The following is a 20,560-nucleotide window of genomic DNA, read 5'->3' on the forward strand; positions in this document are numbered from 1 at the left end:
GGGGGGCTTCAGCAGAGGCCATGTCCACAAGGAAGCTTTGACTCCTTTTGGCTGTACTTTGAGACGAGTGGAAGCGTATTGTGAGACCAACATTTCTGGGCCTCGTTTTAGATGTTTCTATCACTTCCTTTTTTTGGAGGAGGAGGAGGAGACTGGATTTATACCCCCTTGCCCTTCACTTGGAGTCTCAGAGCGGCTGACAAACTCCTTTTCCTTCCCCTCCCCACAACAGACACCCTGTGAGGTGGGTGGGGCTGAGAGAGCTCTGACAGAAACTGCTCTTTTTCAGGAACAGCTGTGCCAGAGCTTGTGACTGACCCAAGGTCATCCAGCCAGGCGCAAGTGGAGGAGGAGTGGGGAATCAAACCCGGTTCTCCCAGATTAGAGTCCCCGCACTTCGCCAAACTTTGCTAGCCTCAAGAGCAGTCTTTGTTAAATGAGATTGAGACCATAAGCAGAAGATCCCACCTTTCTCAATGCTCAGTACTTTTCCTTCCACAGCATTTTAAAGATCCCTACGAAAGATTTATGTATCAACATCTCCAGTACTATGGCTACTTCAGAGGTAAGAACATAGGCTCCAGCCTGACGGATCTTTTCCATCTGTTGAACCTTATAACAAGTTGATCTTCCGTGTTGCAGGGCTTTTCTTGCTGGGAAAGGGTATTGAAGCCATTAGTGAAAACCATCCATTCCTCCCTGAAGGAGGGGGCTCTCCCTAGACCTTTGAAGGAGGCAGTTATTAGACCTTTGCACAAAAAAGCTTCATAGGCTGCGGATGAGGTGGCCAGTTACAGGCCAGTCTCCAATTTACCTTTTCTACAGAAGGTCACAGATTGTGTGGTGGCAGAGCTGGTCCAGGCCTTTCTGGATGACACTTCTGCCTTTGGCCCATTTCAGTTTGGCTTCAGGCTGTCAGGATCCACAGCAAAACAAGGAAGTACACGCTTCCAGGAAGGCTTTACTTTTATTGAAAAGCCATAGATGCAGTAACATGAACACTGTTAGGAATGGCGGGTTACCTGTGTGCATAATAGGATATAGGGCATTCGTATGCGCCTCCCCCCTAGCAATACCCAATTAGATGGGCTCCCGCGCGCGGGCGATGGCAAGATTCTCTAACGGTAGCGAAGCTGGGAACCAGGATGATCCCATGGAAGGTAGACACCACAACTCCTTCAGTAACTCTTTACAGATAAGCATTGCAGCTGTGAAGCAATTAAGCGCATGGGAAGGAATGCAAAGCAATTAGAAAGCCTCTCCCTACTCATGGCAGCTTTAGCTGACACAGGCCTGTGTTTGGTACTGAGACAGCTTTAGTTACACTAGTGGACGATCCTCATTTAAAGATGGACAGGGGACAATCTTCTCTGTTGATACTATGGACCTCTCAGCAGCCTTTGACACAGTTGACTATTCTTATCCATAAGCTTGAATATGGAGTTGGTATTGAGGATGTAACCCTTTGGTGGTTTTACTCTTTTCTATCTGACTGGACACAAAGGATTTCAACTAGAAGTGCCAAATCAACTGGGTTGAATTTATCTTGTACAGTGCCACAGTGTTCTGTTCTCTCACCCATGCTCTGTGTGTGTGTGTGTGTATAAATGTACGTGTGCGTGTGTATATATGCAGATGATACCCAGCTCTGTATTTCTGACACTGGAGGCATAGATGTGCAGCAGACATGCACTGAGGGGCTTCTTGTGGACACTGAAGTGGTGCTCAATGGAATCATGGCTGATCCATTCCTGCAAGCCTCCAGATGCATCCATCTTGGTTATAAACTGGTAATTTGATGCTGTGGTCAGATGGCTAAGGCATAACAAACAGAAGCTGAATCTAGGCAAGATACAGGTAATGCTGATGGGGAAGGCAGATATTCTAGAGGGACTGAATTTTCTTGTTTGAGATAGAGCGATGTTGGCTTTTTCAGAGCAGGTTAAGGACTTGGGGTACTCATGGACCATGTCTTGCTATTTGGCATAGTGGTCAGGAGCACCTTCCACCAGCTGCATCTGATTCACCAACTGTCTCATTATTTGCTCAGCTATCTGGTCATGCTGGGAATATAGGATACCCCAGAAAGCCAGAAAATGTATTTATTATTGATTTATTAAAACATTTATTTCTCACCTTTCTTCAGTGGTCCAAGGCATTCACTGCCACAGGAAGTGGTGGGTGCTCCAAGCATGGACGGCTTCAAAAGGGAATTAGATAAGCATATGGAGCAGAGGTCCATCAGTGGCTATTAGCCACAAGGTATAGCTAGGGGCTCTGGGGCAAGTGATGCTCTGTCTTCTTGGTGCTTGGGGGGGGGGGGTCAACAGTGGGAGGGCTTCTAATGTCCTGGCCCCACTGCTGGACCTCCTGATGGCACTGGTATTTCTGGCCACTGTGTGACACAGAGTGTTGGACTGGATGGGCCTTTGGCCTGATCCAACATTGGCGTCTCTTATGTTCTTATGTTCTTAAGGCAACTTACAATAATAGTTAAAAACATTTTTCAGTGTAAAAACAAAAAATAAAAGAACAAACCCCAAATCCCTCCACCCAGCCCCTGCCGATTCATACTCAGAAGCTCTGACAAACAGGCAGGACCTTGCAGCACCTCCTGAAGAGCCCCTCCCACAGACCTGGAGCCACAATGATTGATGCCAGATGGGCCACCCTAAATGGTGAGCTAGCCAACATATGGCCGCCTGCTTACTGTAGTTGATGCACAGATACATATGGAAGAAGATGATTCTTTGAATATATGAGTCCCAGATCATGAAGGGCTTTAAAGGTCATATCTATCACCTTGAATTGAACTCAGAAACAGATTGGCAGCCAATGTAGCTGTTTCCAAATAGGTATCAAAAATACATTTTCTGGGCTTGCCAGTAACTCTTCACACATTTGTTTTCTCTTGAGTAATTAGGAGAATCTCTGTGGCCTAATTTAAGTGCAAAAGAACCATTGTCAACCTTTCAATCAATATTTTAAAATCTGTGCATTTACGAACTGGTGAAAATATCAAGATAGCACCTCTAATTTAGTGCTGGAGAAAATAAAGCACCACCTTTTCCATTACTCTTCAGTCCTAATAGTTTTTGCTTTCAATCAAATCTCATTGATTTTAATAGCATTTACTTCTAAATTTGAGTATCTAGAATTAATGTCTTTGTCTGTCTAATCTGATGTTCATACGTTATACATATTTAGTTTAACAAAGTCCATGTTGTGCAGCTGATATTGATATGCTACTAATGTAGAAAAATGTGATCATGCCAATACAATTTTAGTTGTTTTTAAAGTTGGTTTTTGTTGTCTCAGTGTAGTGGCTCATTGCAAGAATTACGGATGAAATAATGGACATTGGCTGGTATTTGTTCAGGTTAGGTTCAAATGGTTGAAGTGATAAGGGTTTCACAGCAGCACTAGGAGTAACAGCAGTAATAATGTTCTTCTTAGGTGATGAACAAGCTCTTCAGAACTCCTCTTTGCCTCTTGAGAACTGGGAGAAGAGCTCTCAGTACATGTTAAAGCCAAGCAACTTCCAAAAGAGGGTTAGCTCAGAACTTCATGAAGACAAGAAGCTACTCTGTAAGTAAGCTGAAAGCCCAAGTGAGGATCGCCCTGCAAAGAAAGAAATGCCTCCTTCAGCCCTCGTAGCAGCATGCTCCCTGGGAACCTGCTAAGAAGTAAATGGCACTATGCTATTTTTCTTTCTTTTTTCTCTTTTTCTTTTTGCAGGTTCATTTATGGTGAAGACAGCGCTTCTTAAAAGCAAGCAACTTATGCTTGACCATCCAGCAGATCCTGGTGTTCTGCGCTTACGAGAACCTCGGAACCTTTTTTCTCTTCCGAACTGTAAAGATTCACTTTTGGCCCCACGTTGGCCAATAGAATGTGAAGTAATCCAGGATCACATCCACCACATTGGTAATCTGAGTTATGGGTTGGAATGTAATATTTTGCATGAATGATATTGTGCTGTAACTGTTACTGGCTGTGCAGGAACTGTGGTTGGAGAGATCTTTGTTTCCATTAGTACTGATCCACACTGAAAATAGACTTCAAATTTAAGAGCCTCTTGGGCTAATACTTAAATATGATACACAGTTTTTTTTAGAATTCAAACAAAAACTTTTTAAAAACAAACTTTATTCAAACAAAAACTTTTTTCACAGCAAAAAGGTAGAGCAGGAATTCTCAAGGTATTTAAATCTATTCTAGATTAAAGCATAGTTTGTGTTTGGAAAAGACCATTTCACAGTGTTTTTTTCTGATGAAGAAGTAGGCAAAATATAATATATGCATTATTTTATGTTTGAGAACTCCGTACTCATGTTGTTTTCCCCACATGTAAACTTACTTACATTAATGTCTGTTCAATGGTTATTGCTTTAATTCATGAAGTCACCCAGTTAATTTTGTGCAACATCTGTGTATTGTTATCATAACTTTGTATCAGCTGCACATTTTCATCATACCCTTATTTCTGTCATCCTGATGTCTAGTAAAAATTCTTGTAAAACAGTTCCCAAGAGATTGATTACCGAGGAAGTCTATGTCTTTGAATAAATACTTTATCTGCTCCTGTTTAACCAGGGCCCAGCTATTTTACAGTGCATATACTGTTACATAGCTTTCCAGTTTAAGTAGTAATTTCCTAATAAATCCTTTCTGATATTTATATGCCTTGTCATACCAAAATAGTTATTTGGGATTGAACTGAACTGAAATTGAAATACAGCAAGAAACTGGTGAAGGGACAAATATCTCAGTTATTATTTAGTGATTTTAACTTTGTTGTACATCGCTCAGAGCGATACAGGGATTGGGCAATAGATAAATCCAACATATAAGTAAATAAAATTTAATTTTCTCTGAATGTACAAATAAAGCAGTAATGAAAAAATGTATTTTATTTTGTGTTTTGCTAGAGTGGGTTCCTACTGAACCTGAACCTTTCTATCAGCCAACAGGAAATGAAACAGCGCCACAAGTAATGGGAGAGGAGTATGGAACTATTGTTTACTACATAGAACCAGGTATTGGCATAGATCGTCTGAGATTAAGATGTTAATAAGGCATACCATATATAATATCAGATTTTTCTTGGTAAATAAGAACAAGTCAGCAATGTAAAATCTGAAAATAGCCTGATTTAACCTGAAAATATCATAGCTGCATTAAATACGTAATGTTTTCAAAAAAATTCTTTCGATTCTACTACATTGCTTTTTATTGATCTTTACTAATGTGTTTTATGATCAGGTTGCTGCTCAGTTTAAAATAGCACCTTGTCTGTCACTGGCCCTGTTCATACGAGCCGTTTAGGCCGGGAGAAGGACTGAACGGGGCCGGGGCAAACGGGCACGATCCCACAGCAACATCTGGGGAACGTCATGCTACCGTCTCCGATCCGTCCCATCCCGCCCATACAGCGCACCAAAAAACAACCACCTACCTGGGTGGTTCTTTCGATTGGGCCGCGGCAAGTGCGGCCGTGGGATCGCCGGCGCGTCCTTGCACCGGCGCATCCCCGGCTCCTGGCCGAACTGCACATGTGTGAGCATGCGCAGTTCGCCAGGCTCCCCTTTCCACCGTCGCTTTCTCCCCGGCATCTGATCGTGCCAGGGAGCGACGGCGCCGCGGCTCGGATCCGTGAGATCCCGCCGCGGCGTCTCAACTTTGATGCGGCTCAGATTAGCCGCAGTTCGACCGTCCTTTTCCCTGCTGTGTGGCAGGGACCACTGTTGAGCAGTTTGAGCTGCTGTGGGGAAAAAACTTCAAAGAACATTTTGAACCCAAGTTTTCTCCCAGCTGTAGCCTTTTTATATGTGTCTGTATGTTCCAAATTATATTTTCCTCATACTGTGGAACAGTATTTTTGATTATGAAGATGTGTATGGCGGACGTACTCAGTTTATATTTGTTGTTGTTTGGTTTTGGAATAGAAAATATAGATTTACTGTTCTGTGTATCTGTTCATGTGGAGAGATGCTCATCACTGATGGAAGGCTTAATTCACATCAGCGCAAAGAACTGATATCTTCCATAGAACTGAGATCATATAAGCATCTTAATCATGATAATTTCTTTTTTAAAAAGCATTACATATGGATGTACTTTACATCTGTAATACTTAAATAGTGTTCACAGTGTGTCCACCCACAGTGTGGCCATGGCTTCACTTGCACATATACATGCCAGAAAATGAAATGCTGGATCAGCTGACAACTTGCCTTTTCCCCATGCTGTCTTCTTTATCTTTGAAAGTAGTGCATGCCCATTTATATATCCTCCTTCCACTTTTTTTTTTTAAAAAAACCCTCAACTTTGCAAAACAGTTCTGGGCTTTGGGGAGGGGGAGAGGTGTCTTCACGACATCATAGGAGCTAGCCTGCTGACCTGTGCTGTGAACTTAAAGAAGCAGTGTGACGACCCCTTAACTGGGGAGGTCTGGGTTTACTTTAAAATGTTCTTTCTGTTTTGTTTTTACTCTATATATCCAGCTGCCACCAGGAAATTTTAAAAGGATTTCCAAACCTTTATGCTTTCTCTATTTCTGGGTAGGTATGTCGAGGGTTTTAGGCGTTCACGAGGGTCTATGTGTTTCCTGGGAAGAATTTCTTTCAGAACTGGTATCTTAAATAAAAGTAGATTTTTTTGATATTTCACACACTTTTCCTTCTTACTGACAGGGATCTGGGCATGTCACTTTGTAACAATATTTTCCTTAGGCCATATACGGTTACTGTTTCTTTATGCTTCAACTTTTCATAACACACACAAGACTTCTCTCTCTCAGACCTTAAAACGAACAAACTGCTTAACTCTTTTACTACACAGAACCAAATTATCCCACACAGGGATGAGTCTCCTTCCACTCATACATAGCTTAACTGACTTAACTGTCTTTCTCAACAGTCATCTCACTAACTGTCACTCTTGACAGACATAAATATCATCCACACTGCATCACTTCCAAAACCCCTCCCCCTCTCTGTCACTCACCAATCACACCACTTGCCTGTTTCAACCACACACTTGGTTTATGTGTTGAAACTTAATTTCCAGGTGTGTGCAAGGGCCCAATTTGCATTGGGGACTTAAGCCTCCCACCTTGTGCCATTTTGTCAAACGCAAATGGTCCCAAGGAACGGCTGTTTGTTCCACTGGTGAAGTTTACATGTACTAATGGGCTATACATGTACCGATGGGCTATCCAAAAATTTCCTTCATGGAGCAAATAGTGGCTCCTCGGGTTCATTTCAAGTCAGAAGAATGGCATAGGGGGACTCTGAAGTCCCCTCTCCCCATGCATAAGAGTCCCAGTACAAATCAGTCTTCTGTATGCCTGGGAATTAGGTGTTAACAAAGAATTCTCAGTGCATGTCTGACAAGATGTCCAAGTTGGATATCCAAGATGACAGCTTGCACGGAGCATTGGTGCTAAGCTCCCTGCAATTTGGACCGATTTACCATGCTGATTTACCATGCTGTTTACGTTGTTGATTGGTCTGAGGCTTGCAAAGCATCGGGATAGATCTATGGACTGATCACCAGATTATGCTGTTGATTGATGGCCGCCATCGTTTAATAATCTGTCCACTTTTAGTAGTATTTAATGTTTACAGCATCTTTTAATGTTGGAATGTTTTAGACATTTTTAAGATTGTTTACATTGTTATTGATGTGTCTTTTCTTTTATGTAAGCCACCCTGAGCTGGCCTTGGCGGGGAGGGCGGGGTATAACTCTGATAAATAATAAGGACCCCCCAGGGCAGACATGACATATGGGGCAAGCACCTAAATAGTGTAATGCGTAATTAGGCCTACGCCTAACTCATAACTCCATTATTAGACAGTCTTGACCACAGCAGACAAAGATAAGTCTCCTGGCTTTTTTGTGAGGTTTGCAGAAGGTGGAGATGTCACTCTATCTGTTTTTCTACTCAGAATCCTCCTGTTTGGTTTTTCACCTGAAGAAAACTTTACCTGTTGTACCTTTCACTCTGTCGATTGAGAAGTAGCTTGTGAAAGATGGATTTGATGGGAAAAGAACTCACAGGGAGAGATTTAAGCAACTCCTCTTCTTTTCCAATCATATCTGAATACTTCTTCAACTACTTTTCATTATAAAACACTGAGAGAAAATTGCCCTCTTTGCCTTGGCCTAGCCACCACAAGAGAAAGAAACTGTCAGTTTCTAATTATATTTGCTTCTTAGAAAATAGCAAAAGTGGCCTCTTTGACATCATGTTAGTCAGCTGATACCTAATATGTTTTAGTCATGGGCATTAAATGTTTCACAGCTAGTAGCAAATGTAGAAGATCAAGCTAAGGATTTTGTGGGATAGGGACACATTCCTGGTTAGGGTGATCATAATCTGCAATGCTTTTTAGACAGTCTTGCCTCTTCTCCTGCAGCCATCAAGGGTACCTTTTTCACCAGTTCCCGAGTTGGAGGGACACAAGAGCCCATGAAGTCAGCTGCAATGAGCTTAAGAGGTCCAGAAGATACTAAATTGTGGTTTGAATCACGCTTTGAGAGTGGGAACCTCCAGAAAGCTGTCAGGGTGTGAGTAAGGGAAACTGGAAATTGTATGTGGGTTGGAAATTGTACAGCAGCACACAGTTATCTGAATCCAAGAGAGGAGGGAAAAAATCTTGACTAAGGCCTAGGTTCTGTTGAGCTTTTGTTATGCACTTGTATATTGTTGTTTTTAAGAATCAGTGTGTGTCCATTATAAATGCCTCCAGTCTCACCGAGTGCAGCTCTTTACAAGTTAAATAGCTTTCATTATTACAATATATCCAAATCCCTTCTTCAATATGTTCAGTATGTTCAGGAATCTTCTGTTAGGTCTCTGTAGTAAACCAGCTGGAGCTGTAAGGTGTGGAGAGGAGAGTCTCCATTTCAGTGTTGTCCTTTCGTGAGCCTTCCATCATAACTAATTCACTGTCTTGGCAATGAGCACATGATGTTATGATCCTACATTAATATGAATGTTTCTGTGAGCATAAATGGTTTTTAGGCTGAAGAATTTTAGGTCTGAAAGCGAAGTTTATTACCACATGTAGCCAGCAGGCTGCAGTATTGGAAGAACATATTTTTTGTTAACACAGGGAGTGTTTCCAGTCAAGACAGGAAAAATTCTCACTGTGACTTCAAACTATATCAACCCAGTATGCTGCTACCCATTTGATGGAGCATCTCTGCCTCTAGGGTGCATGCTTGGTTGTATGCTGAATGTTTTTTCTGTAGGGGAATATTACTGCTGGCTTTCTAAGCATTTTCTTTTCATGACGGCTGCATTTCAGAGGCGAGTATGAATATGAGCTCACGTTGCGAACGGATCTTTATACCAGCAAGCATACGCAATGGTTCTACTTTCAAGTACAAAATACGAGGAAGGCTGTCACCTATCGCTTCACCATTGTCAATTTGATGAAATCCAAGAGTCTCTACAGCATGGGAATGAAGCCTCTCCTATACTCTCAGAAGGATGCGGAACGTAATGGTATTGGCTGGAGAAGAGAGGGTAGTGATATCGGATATTATAAATATAACACAAAGGATGGTCAGACATTGTATTGCCTCACCTGGACAGTGTGTTTTCCACACAGCCATGACACATGTTATTTTGCTCATTTCTATCCATACACATATTCTGACTTGCAGCACTACCTCTTGACTTTAGTAAATGATCCTCTCCGTTCTCAGTATTGCAAAGTTCGCCCTCTGTGCAACAGTCTAGCTGGGAACACAGTATACCTCCTCACCATTACCAATCCATCCAAGAGCTCCGTTGCTGCTGCTGCAAAGAGAGCTGTTGTGTTAAGTGCCCGGGTCCATCCTGGGGAGACAAATAGTTCCTGGGTGATGAGAGGCTTCCTGGATTTCATCTTAAGTGATTCTCTTGACGCTCAGCTCCTCCGGGATCTCTTCATATTCAAGATTGTGCCCATGCTAAACCCTGATGGGGTGATTGTTGGGAACTACCGTTGCTCGCTGGCAGGAAGGGACTTGAACAGGAACTACAGGACAGTATTAAAGGAATCTTTCCCCTGCATTTGGCACACTCGGGCCATGATCAAGAGGTGAGTGATGAAGGATTGCATGAATTGCATCTCAGTGTCTTAGAGCAGAATGGGTGAGCTGCAGAACTGTACAAAGGAAAGAAAATGCATGCCCTATTTGAAAGCACAGGGGTGAATAAATATGTTGGAGTTCCTTTCCAGATAGAATAGATGTTGCACATTTGTTTAATTTTCAATAATATGGATACAGAATTTAGATTGCATTTGGGAGAAAGGCTGGTAGGCTTTAGGTAGGAAAAGAAGTGGTAATTAGGACAACACTATCCTTCTGTGACTTAACAGGATTCGCCTGCTTCATCAGCTGCTGTTCTTCGTCTTTTACTACATACCGTACTTTGTGTAATCTTTATCAGTATATCACCTTGAATCCTTTTGTTCCACATATATTTCTCTTCATCTATTGCTGAGGTAGTCCTCTGCTGCGGGGCACATTCCTCTTGCACTAAGCACTTTGAGGGTCCCTGAAAAACAATGATCCCTGTGCAAGTGGAAGTGTCTGTCATCGGAGGACGCACACTTCGCAGCAGAGGACTGCCTCAGCAATGGAAGAAGGGAGGCTCATGTGGAACGAACACTTAAGATCCAAATGACTGGCACCCAGGAGCCATTGATCCTTATGCGACTCACTCTGGCTATCTTACTACACTATCTCAGATACATATGCATCACTTCTTAGCCTTTTCTCCTGCAAGACCGTTGCCAGGAATCAAACTTGGGATCTCTTGCAGGCTAAAGCTAGGCTATTCTACCAAGGGTCTAGGTTGGGGGGGGGGGATACAAGGGCTACATTGTGGTGTTTCACAGGACTGTGTAGAGAGTCTCTAGGTCTGAGGTGAGTTAAAGTCCTGCTGTATCTCCCATACCTATCCAGAACATCAAAACAGTAAGCTTTATCTTGTGGAAGTCACTTCACTATCTCCCGTTTCCCACTGACTCGGTGTTTCACATGGAGCTACTAGGCTTCTCACAAAGCAGTTGCCTGCTCCCCTACCAATGTGCCTGGGAATTAAGATCTTCGGGAACTTGTTTGGGTGTCTATACCATCAGAAATGAGGTGGATGCCTTCCTCAAATGGGGCCACCCAATATATTGCTTAATCTTTCTAGTGTCATGCTCGATGTTCCCTCTAAGCTGTGGAGTCTTGTGAGCAAAAATTCTGCTTTGTGAGCTACCAACAGTAAAGTTGTGAGCAAGTGATTTGGCTACTGTGTTTGCTCTGGAGCCATCCTTCCTGAGCGAAGGTGAAAATCTGTGGGCCGGAGGCTTAAAAACTGTGAGCTAGCTCACACTAACTCAGCTTAGAGGGAACACTGGTCATGCTATTGTGTTTACCCAGATGTTTGGTTAGTTTAGGTGTTTTGTGATTTGTTTTGCCTTGATGCTTCTTTTAAATGATGTTAGAATGCTGCTGCTGATATATAGTTATTGCAATGATTGATTTTAAAGTTTTGGTATACCGTGTTCTTATTGGAAGCCAAACTAATAGGGTTGCCAGCTCCAGGCTGGGAAAGCCTGAGAAGGGCAGAGTTTGGGGAGGGGAGGGAGCTGTCAGGTGGAATCAGCTGCCTAGGGAGGTGGTGAGCTCCCTTTCACTGACAGCTTTCAAGAAGAGGCTGGACGAATATTTGTCAGAGATGCTTTAGGCTGATCCTGCGTTGGGCAGGGGGTTGTACTAGATGGTCTGTATGGCCCCTTCCAACTCTAGGATTCTGTGGTTCTATGATTCTGTGACTCCTGAATAAATCGGTTCCCAACAACATTCACTCTGGAGAATGATAGGTTTATTGAGACATTGATAGGATCCAGACTGGACACTGGTTGTGTTAGAACTGAGGTTAAAGGCGCGAATGCAACAGATATACAATATTCAAACAGGGGCCCTAAAGTCCCAGGACCAATCACCCCTTGTTATTCTGCCTGCCAAAAGCAACGGCAAACTACTCTCCACTACTATGCCATCCCTCTGGTATGTAAGATGAAACCAAGCTGCGAAAGCTGAGTACCAAGGACATCTGGGTTCTCAGAGGTGATAAGGATGCACGCTACTTCAAAGCGGCCTGGCAAAGCGAAAGCATTTCAGTTTCACAACCTTCCACACCCTCCCCTCGGTTGCCATGACAAACAAGCCATAAAATGCAGAGCGAGTTTGACATCCTGTCCCCCCAAAGGTTTGTTCAACCTGCCGGTTTGAGAGGGTACTTTTTGTGGAATGTGTGAACAAGTGAAGGGGGCTCTAACATGATCTTCGACATGGTCTCTGTGCTTCACACCCATGGGATACAGTGCGCCTGCGCTGGATCGATCGGTATTGTAGCAAGCTCTTAACGGATTTTCGCTCCCGGGCCTCAGGCATGTGCAGGAACCCCACCACGCATGCCCAGAGGGGTGGGTGCAGACATCCTGCCAGTTCCTTTCTTTCCGCCGCGCTGGAAGCACCTTCTTTTCATCGGTCTGATCGGTAGCTATTTTTCCTCAGAGGCTCTTCGGATTTCTCTTCAGTTTTCTTTATTTTTTGCTTTTACCTTGATTTATTTGTTGTTCTCTTTAAAAAAAAAAAAAAAGGACTTTATTTAGTTGAGGGGGACGTTTTTCGTTTACCTCAGTTTGGCCTTCGCCCCCTCACCTCTTTTTCTTCTCTATTTGTTTATTTTATGGAGAAGAAGTGGGCCTTTTTCAATCGTTGCAAAGGTTGCGGCAGTAAGCTCGCTCCACCTGACAGCCACACCCTTTGCATTTTTTGTCTTGGCTAGACACACCGGCCGGAGTCCAGTCGACACTGTGCCATGTTTTCAAATCAAACTAGGAAAAACCGAGCGGCGGTACTTGAATCGGCGCTAAATCCAGCTTCCACCATGGATCCAGAAGTACCGGTAAGACCATCGACATCGGTATCGAAGTCCTCGTCTGACATCGTCCAGTCGACATCGAAGCGTTCGGCATCGACGGCACACTCTTCGGCATCCACTCCCGTGAAAAAGAAGAAGTCGGGTAAAGAGCACAAGTCTGCCAAAAAGGGCTCCTCTAAGGCCCTAAAGGGGACGAAGTCTGGAAAAGTCACGGGTCCTGCACCGGGTAATGCCCCTAAGGTGCCCCCCGCTCCAACGGCAGTATCGGAGGCTACAGTCGCTCCACCGATACCGATCATCCAGCTGATGGACTCTCCGATACACCAGCTAGACCACGACACGCTGGTCGATATGCGTCCTTTCACCGACATCGATAATGTCGAGATCCTCAGTCGTCCCCTGGGCACGGATCGCTCTTCCTCTGCTCAGTCATCGACATCGACTGTCTTGGAGTTCCATGCTGATATCGATCCAGGTTGGCATCGACAGATCCCTCCAAACACTCAATGTCATCCTCCCCGTCTGTTTGCTGAGGATCGGCCCTTCGATATCGATGATCGGGCTACTAGGGGCCGCTCACGGAGACAAGATCCTATGCTGTCTCCCAGACACTCCCGCTCTAGGAGTAGATCCCCACAAGTCTTCCTGCCCCCACCACCTCCTCCTCTCTCCTGGGATCACCGCCAACTGCACTATCTCTATGGGGCTTATCCACCTGCATCCATGCCGTGGTTGACTCCAGCAGGTTACTCTGATTGGGATCGTTACTCTGCCCACAGATCACAGTCACCCCATAGATCGAGGCCCTCAGCAGCTCTCTCCTGTCCTCCGGATCATCCATCTGATGACCCTCCTCGACATTGACCGGATCAATATCGTCCTCCCAGTCCCCCTATCCCACCGTCAACAGATCCAACCAGTCAGATCAAAACCACTCCGGTACAATTACCAGAGCCCGATTCCTCTGACTGTGGATGAGGATTCTGATACAGGGGCTTCAGATGTGCACAGCTCCCCTGACCAGCCGTCTCCTAACCAGGCAGTAGCCGACGACCAACCTATATCTCCATCAGACAATTTAACTTCCTACGGAGATCTTGTAAAAAGAATGGCCCACTCCCTTGGCCTTTCAGTCGTACAACCACAACCACAGGTTACAGATGCCATTTTCGATGTGGTACAACTCGATACATCGACGGCTATAGCACTACCCATGTCCACGGTCCTGTTACAGGCAGCTCCATGGGATAAACCATCATCGGCTCCAGTGTTCACACATCACTTGGGCCATATGTATAGAGTCCAGGAAACAGGAGCGGAATTCTTATTTGCCCATCCTCAACCAAACGCCATGGTAGTCACTTCCTCATCCAAGTCAAAGAGAACCCATTCTGCACCTTCAGACAAGGAGAGCAGAAAGCTAGATGCATTCGGACAATGTTTCTACTCTACTGGAGCACTAGGGGTGAAGACCAGTGTTCCCTCTAAGCTGAGTTAGTGTGAGCTAGCTCACAGTTTTTTAGCCTCCAGCTCACACATTTTTGTCTCCGCTCGGGTAGGATGTCTCCAGAGCAAACTAATTTATGCAGTAGCCAAATTGCTGGCTCACAACTTTCATGCCCATAGCTCACAAAGTAGAATTTTTGCTCACAAGACTCCATAGCTTAGAGGGAACATTGGTGAAGACCACCAACTACTTAGCGTGTATGAGTAGATACCAATACACTTTGTGGGAGAGGCTTTCCGAGCTTCTGGCAAACCTTCCAGAAGACAAGCGTCAGGCAGCCCACATCATACAAAAGGAGGGCATGGTGCTTGTAAAACAACAAATTAATACCTCTAAACACGCCCTAGAACCTGCTCAAGGACAATGGCTTCAGCCATAGCTCTCCGAAGACATTCCTGGCTACATAACACCAATCTACAGCCAGATACTAGGTCATATGTAGAGGACCTCTCCTTCGATTGCCTTGGTCTGTTTAATAGTACTACAGACACCATATTACAAGTTACGAATAAAAGCATAAAAGTTTCTCGTGCTCTGGGCATTTCTTCACGAGGCAGCAATACTGACCTCATCCCTGGTCTAGACCTCGGCAAAAACGCACCCCAAACTGTCAATCTCCTGACCAGCAATGTTGGCCACGTACATCCTCTGGAGGCCAGAAGCCCACATTTCAGAAACCTAGATTTGGATCGAGACAACAGTCTTCCCGCAGTAAGCAGGCAAAGTCCGCCAAGCAGGGTTTTTGACTTCCAGTCACATCCAACCCATCTAACCCCCTTCCTCCAAACTTGGCGCCTCATCACCACAGATGAATGGGTGCTGTCCATCTTGACCCAGGGTTACCGCATAGAATTCATTCAGAACCCCATTACTCCTGTCTTCGTCTCCACACCCCCTTCTCCAGCCCTTCTGGAAGAAGTGTCCATCCTTCTGCAGAAGGGAGCCATCGAGCCGGTGCCACTGCATCTACAGGGCAGGGGATTCTATTCCCACTATTTCACGTTTCCAAAGCGGGATGGAGGCGTTCGACCAATCCTAGATCTACGGGCACTAAACTGCTTTGTGAGCTACCACCGCTTCCTTGCAGCAAGGACATGGTGTCCCTGCAGCAGATTCTGCCACTTCTCCAGAAGAACGTCTGGATGGCCACCCTCGACCTCTAAGACGCTTACTTCCACCTCACCATCCACCTGTCCCACTGCCAATACCTATGCTTCGCAATTGGTCAACATCACTACCAATATGCAGCCCTGCCATTCGGCCTTTCAAGTGCACCGAGAGTCTTCACAAAGACAATGATGGTGGCCTTCCTCCATCTCAAGGGTATCTCCAACACATCATACAAAAGGAGGGCATGGTGCTTGTAAAACAACAAATTAATACCTCTAAACACGCCCTAGAACCTGCTCAAGGACAATGGCTTCAGCCATAGCTCTCCGAAGACATTCCTGGCTACATAACACCAATCTACAGCCAGATACTAGGTCATATGTAGAGGACCTCTCCTTCGATTGCCTTGGTCTGTTTAATAGTACTACAGACACCATATTACAAGTTACGAATAAAAGCATAAAAGTTTCTCGTGCTCTGGGCATTTCTTCACGAGGCAGCAATACTGACCTCATCCCTGGTCTAGACCTCGGCAAAAACGCACCCCAAACTGTCAATCTCCTGACCAGCAATGTTGGCCACGTACATCCTCTGGAGGCCAGAAGCCCACATTTCAGAAACCTAGATTTGGATCGAGACAACAGTCTTCCCGCAGTAAGCAGGCAAAGTCCGCCAAGCAGGGTTTTTGACTTCCAGTCACATCCAACCCATCTAACCCCCTTCCTCCAAACTTGGCGCCTCATCACCACAGATGAATGGGTGCTGTCCATCTTGACCCAGGGTTACCGCATAGAATTCATTCAGAACCCCATTACTCCTGTCTTCGTCTCCACACCCCCTTCTCCAGCCCTTCTGGAAGAAGTGTCCATCCTTCTGCAGAAGGGAGCCATCGAGCCGGTGCCACTGCATCTACAGGGCAGGGGATTCTATTCCCACTATTTCACGTTTCCAAAGCGGGATGGAGGCGTTCGACCAATCCTAGATCTACGGGCACTAAACTGCTTTGTGAGCTACCACCGCTTCCTTGCAGCAAGGACATGGTGTCCCTGCAGCAGATTCTGCCACTTCTCCAGAAGAACGTCTGGATGGCCACCCTCGACCTCTAAGACGCTTACTTCCACCTCACCATCCACCTGTCCCACTGCCAATACCTATGCTTCGCAATTGGTCAACATCACTACCAATATGCAGCCCTGCCATTCGGCCTTTCAAGTGCACCGAGAGTCTTCACAAAGACAATGATGGTGGCCTTCCTCCATCTCAAGGGTATCTCCATCTACCCATACATCGACGATTGGCTCTTGGTGGCGACTTCCAGGGACGCCCTAGTCTCAAACATCAACAAGACGCTAGCCCTCCTGGGAAACTTGGGTCTGCAAGTAAATCTGGAGAAGTCTCAACTTCAACCGGTCCAGAAAATACACTACATCGGTGCGCTACAGGACTCCACAAATTGCACAGCCTACCTGCCACAAAACAGAGCCACCGACATCATCAATCTAGCCACTGTCATGCGTACCCAGCCTTCAGTGACAGCCTTCCAAATACAAAGGCTACTCGGCCTCATGGCTGCTACTACATCAGTCCTGGTTTTTGCCAAGTTGAGAATGCGCCACCTGTAACTCTGGTTTATCCGCAATTTCAATCCAGAGCGAGACACACACGCAACCCACCTATTCCCGCCTGTCAAAGCACAGGACTCTTTACTTTGGTGGACCGTCCCCTCCAACCTTTTCCAGGGAGCACCCTTCCATCTGCCATCACCCCAAATTACCCTTACAGATGCCTCCCTCTCCGGCTGGGGCGCCCACATGATGGGTCTTTGTGTTGGAGGCAGATGGGACACACAAAAACGGAATCGGCACATCAATTTTCTGGAACTGCTTGCGATACAGTTTGCTGTCACCAGTTTCCTGCCCCTGATCAAGGGGAAGTGTGTCACGTTCCTCATGGACAATACTACTGCCCTCAGCTATGTGAACAAGCAAGGGGGCACTGTCTCCCAATGCCTCTGCAATCTTGCCCTTCGGTTATGGGACTTCTGCATCACCCACAACATCTTCATAGTCGCCATGCACCTCCCAGGGCACATGAATGTGCAGGCAGACCACCTGAGTCAGGCAGGACTCAGTCTGCATGAGTGGGAAATGAATCCAACTTACCTTCTTCCACTCTTCTGCGAGTGGGGGTTCCCCCAGATAGATATTTTTGCCACCAGGGCGAACAAAAAGTGTCCTCTGTTCTGCAGCCGAGGTGGCAGGGACCCACAATCTCTAGGGGATGGTCTCTTCCACCCGTGGTTCAGAGGATTTCTCTACCTCTTCCCTCCACTGCCTCTGCTTCTGAGAGTGGTCCGCAAAATCATCAGCAGCAGAGCGGACTGCGTCCTCATAACCCTGTGGTGGCCGAGGCAACCATGGTTCTCAACCATCCTCGATCTGTCAGCGGGGGTCTACCACCAATTTCCTCCATCACAAGACCTCCTGTTCCTAACCGAGTCCCCTCTCCTATAACACGACGTGCCACGAATGAAGTTGACAGCTTGGAGAGTGGTGTCAACAGCTTTTCCTCCCGCATAGCACATGTCTTTCAGGGCTTTATGGCCGTGGTCTTGGCATTGTAGTACCAGACGTTTCACCAGCAGCTATGACTGGCATCCTCAGAGGTATAACACAGAAAGATGGCGTACTCTCTGTGTCAAGGTGAGGAGAAAAATGGTAGGCGGGTAATTTATATTTACTCAGGAAGGTGGGGTAGGGCTGAGTCATTATCTTGTAAGAGTTTCCCAGGCTGTGACATGCCAATGGAGGAGCTTTCCTGAGGAGGTTCTTTTGCATATGGGTTGGCTGTCGAAATTCTAATCTTATCTGTAGTGCTGTTGTAAGATGTAGAGCATTTTGTGTTTTTCAGGACTGGAAACCATGCCCTATTTATTTTTAAACTCTCTTCTTTTTTGTTGAAATTGTGTTTATGCTTATGAATTTCAATGGCTTCCCTGTGTAATCTGACATGGTAATTGGATGTGTTGTCCAGAATTTCAGTGTCTTGGAATGAATAGATCGGGGAGGGGGGACAGTTGTGGCTGCTTCCCTAGTCTTGTCCTGAGGGGACCCTCTGCAGTGGTTTCCTGGGTTCCTTGGGGAGCTGCTGTAAGAAGGAGAAGCCAGTAAATATAATTTGTGATTGCATGCATCAGTTTCTGCTCTCTGAGAAGACAGATACTATGGGCTTTTCTGGGAGCTTATTGTATTTCATGTGTAGAAAGAGTTGCAGATGGAATAGGGTGACCTCATGGCATCCATGTTGCTTGGTGCTTTCTGTGCATGATTAATGTGCGGATATCATGGGAACACTGTGGGAATGTCTGTCAGTGTTGCCACCTTGTCTCTTGTTTCTACAACTATTCTTGTGATTTCTGTTTTTGGGGTCTCAGAGAATCACTTTATGTTTTTTTTAAAAAAACATTTTTATTAGTAGGATATTATAACAAATTCAACATTAAATCAATATTTTCAACCCATATCCCTTTCTTTGACCCCCATCCCCTCTTCTGGCTTGCCGCAGTGGTCCCACCCACTCCCCTTTTTTCTGCTCTTCTAATTTTTACGTCTTTACACATTAACAATTAAAATTAATTGGTAACCATTTCTTACACATATTTCTTATCTCTATCCAATATATCGGAGTACATCAATTATTTTTTAATAATTATCAAAACAAAATAGATTATTTTTCACATCCCAATCTTTCTCCAGATATTCTTTAAAGTCTATCCAGTCCGCCATAAACTCCTCTGGATCTTTATTGTTCAATTTCCTTGTCAATTTGTCCATTCCCACTATAAAAAGTAGTTTTCTAATCCATTCCCAAATTTCAGGCACTTTTTCTTGTTTCCAGGATTGAGCAAAAGTCATTCTGGCTGCTGTTATCAAATACCACATCAGAGTTCTCTTAGTCATATTCACCTCTTCCATTTTAAGTCCCAACAGTAGTACTTCTGGCTCTTTCTTAAAAGTACACTTTAAAAATTTTTGCATCTCACTATGTATATCTGTCCAATATTTATTTGCTTTATCACAAGTCCACCACATATGATAGAATTAACCCTCTTGTTTCTTACATTTCCAACATTTGTTAGACATATTATCATTCATGATAGCAATCTTTTTCAGAGTCATATACCACCTATACATCATTTTGTAACAATTTTCTTTTACATTATTACAAGTTGATATTTTCAACTAATTTTTCCATAAATGTTCCCATGATGACATAGATTTCTTTATTGATATTAATCACCCATTTTAACATTTGTTCTTTAACTGTTTCATCCTCAGTATACCACTTTAATAGTACAGTATATATTTTGGATATCAACTTATTTTCGCTTTCTAACCACAAACGTTCAATTTCATTAAAGTCTTTTCTAAACCCAAATTGCTTCTTATCTGTCTTATACAAATCATATATCTGTCTATACTGTAATCAATCATATTCAAAGTCTAGTTCATCCCTTTTCTTTATCTCAAAGGTTTATCATGCCACTGTTTAGTCTTGGTGTAGTTTCCACTAGCATAGTAGGAACAGAAGATTGGCCTGTCTACTGGTCCTTAATAACCAAGCTTTGAGTACAGATCTGGCTTAATAAATTTCATTCAGGTTGAATGAAGACAGATCAGATTTCTTTCACATGTGGTGGTCTTGTATGCGCCCCTCCAACTTCTGGAAACAAGTGGCGAAATCACTATCAATAGGGCTGGGTATACAAATCCCTTATAAGCCAGAGACATGATTGCTGAATTATCTTACTGATGTTTCCAGAGATCAGCTTTGCATATGATTACTACTGATAGTTGGGTCTTTGCCAGGTATTGGAAACAAAATAATACCCATGAACTACAAGAACGGTTACTGATAGTAAAGAAAATCTATACTTTGGTGAAATTAACCAGAGTAATAGAGATGTACAAGGGGGGACCCGCGATACTCGCGGGGGGGG

At 44.5% G+C, this 20,560-nt stretch overlaps 1 protein-coding gene across 1 annotated transcript in view; it reads left to right on the forward strand.

Moving 5' to 3' along the window:
• Positions 1-20,560, forward strand: part of AGBL2 (ATP/GTP binding protein-like 2) — a 71,055-nt gene that overhangs the window by 145 nt on the left and 50,350 nt on the right. Inside the window, exons 2-7 of the mRNA XM_015414502.1 lie at positions 502-565; positions 3,457-3,588; positions 3,739-3,927; positions 4,932-5,039; positions 8,425-8,575; positions 9,319-10,098. Coding sequence (XP_015269988.1) covers positions 502-565; positions 3,457-3,588; positions 3,739-3,927; positions 4,932-5,039; positions 8,425-8,575; positions 9,319-10,098 — 1,424 coding nt within the window. The remainder of the gene's footprint in view (positions 1-501; positions 566-3,456; positions 3,589-3,738; positions 3,928-4,931; positions 5,040-8,424; positions 8,576-9,318; positions 10,099-20,560) is intronic.

This window comes from Gekko japonicus, unplaced genomic scaffold (genome assembly GCF_001447785.1).
Source record: "Gekko japonicus isolate JY-2015 unplaced genomic scaffold, Gekko_japonicus_V1.1 scaffold446, whole genome shotgun sequence".
Classification (NCBI taxonomy): Eukaryota; Metazoa; Chordata; class Lepidosauria; order Squamata; family Gekkonidae; genus Gekko; species Gekko japonicus.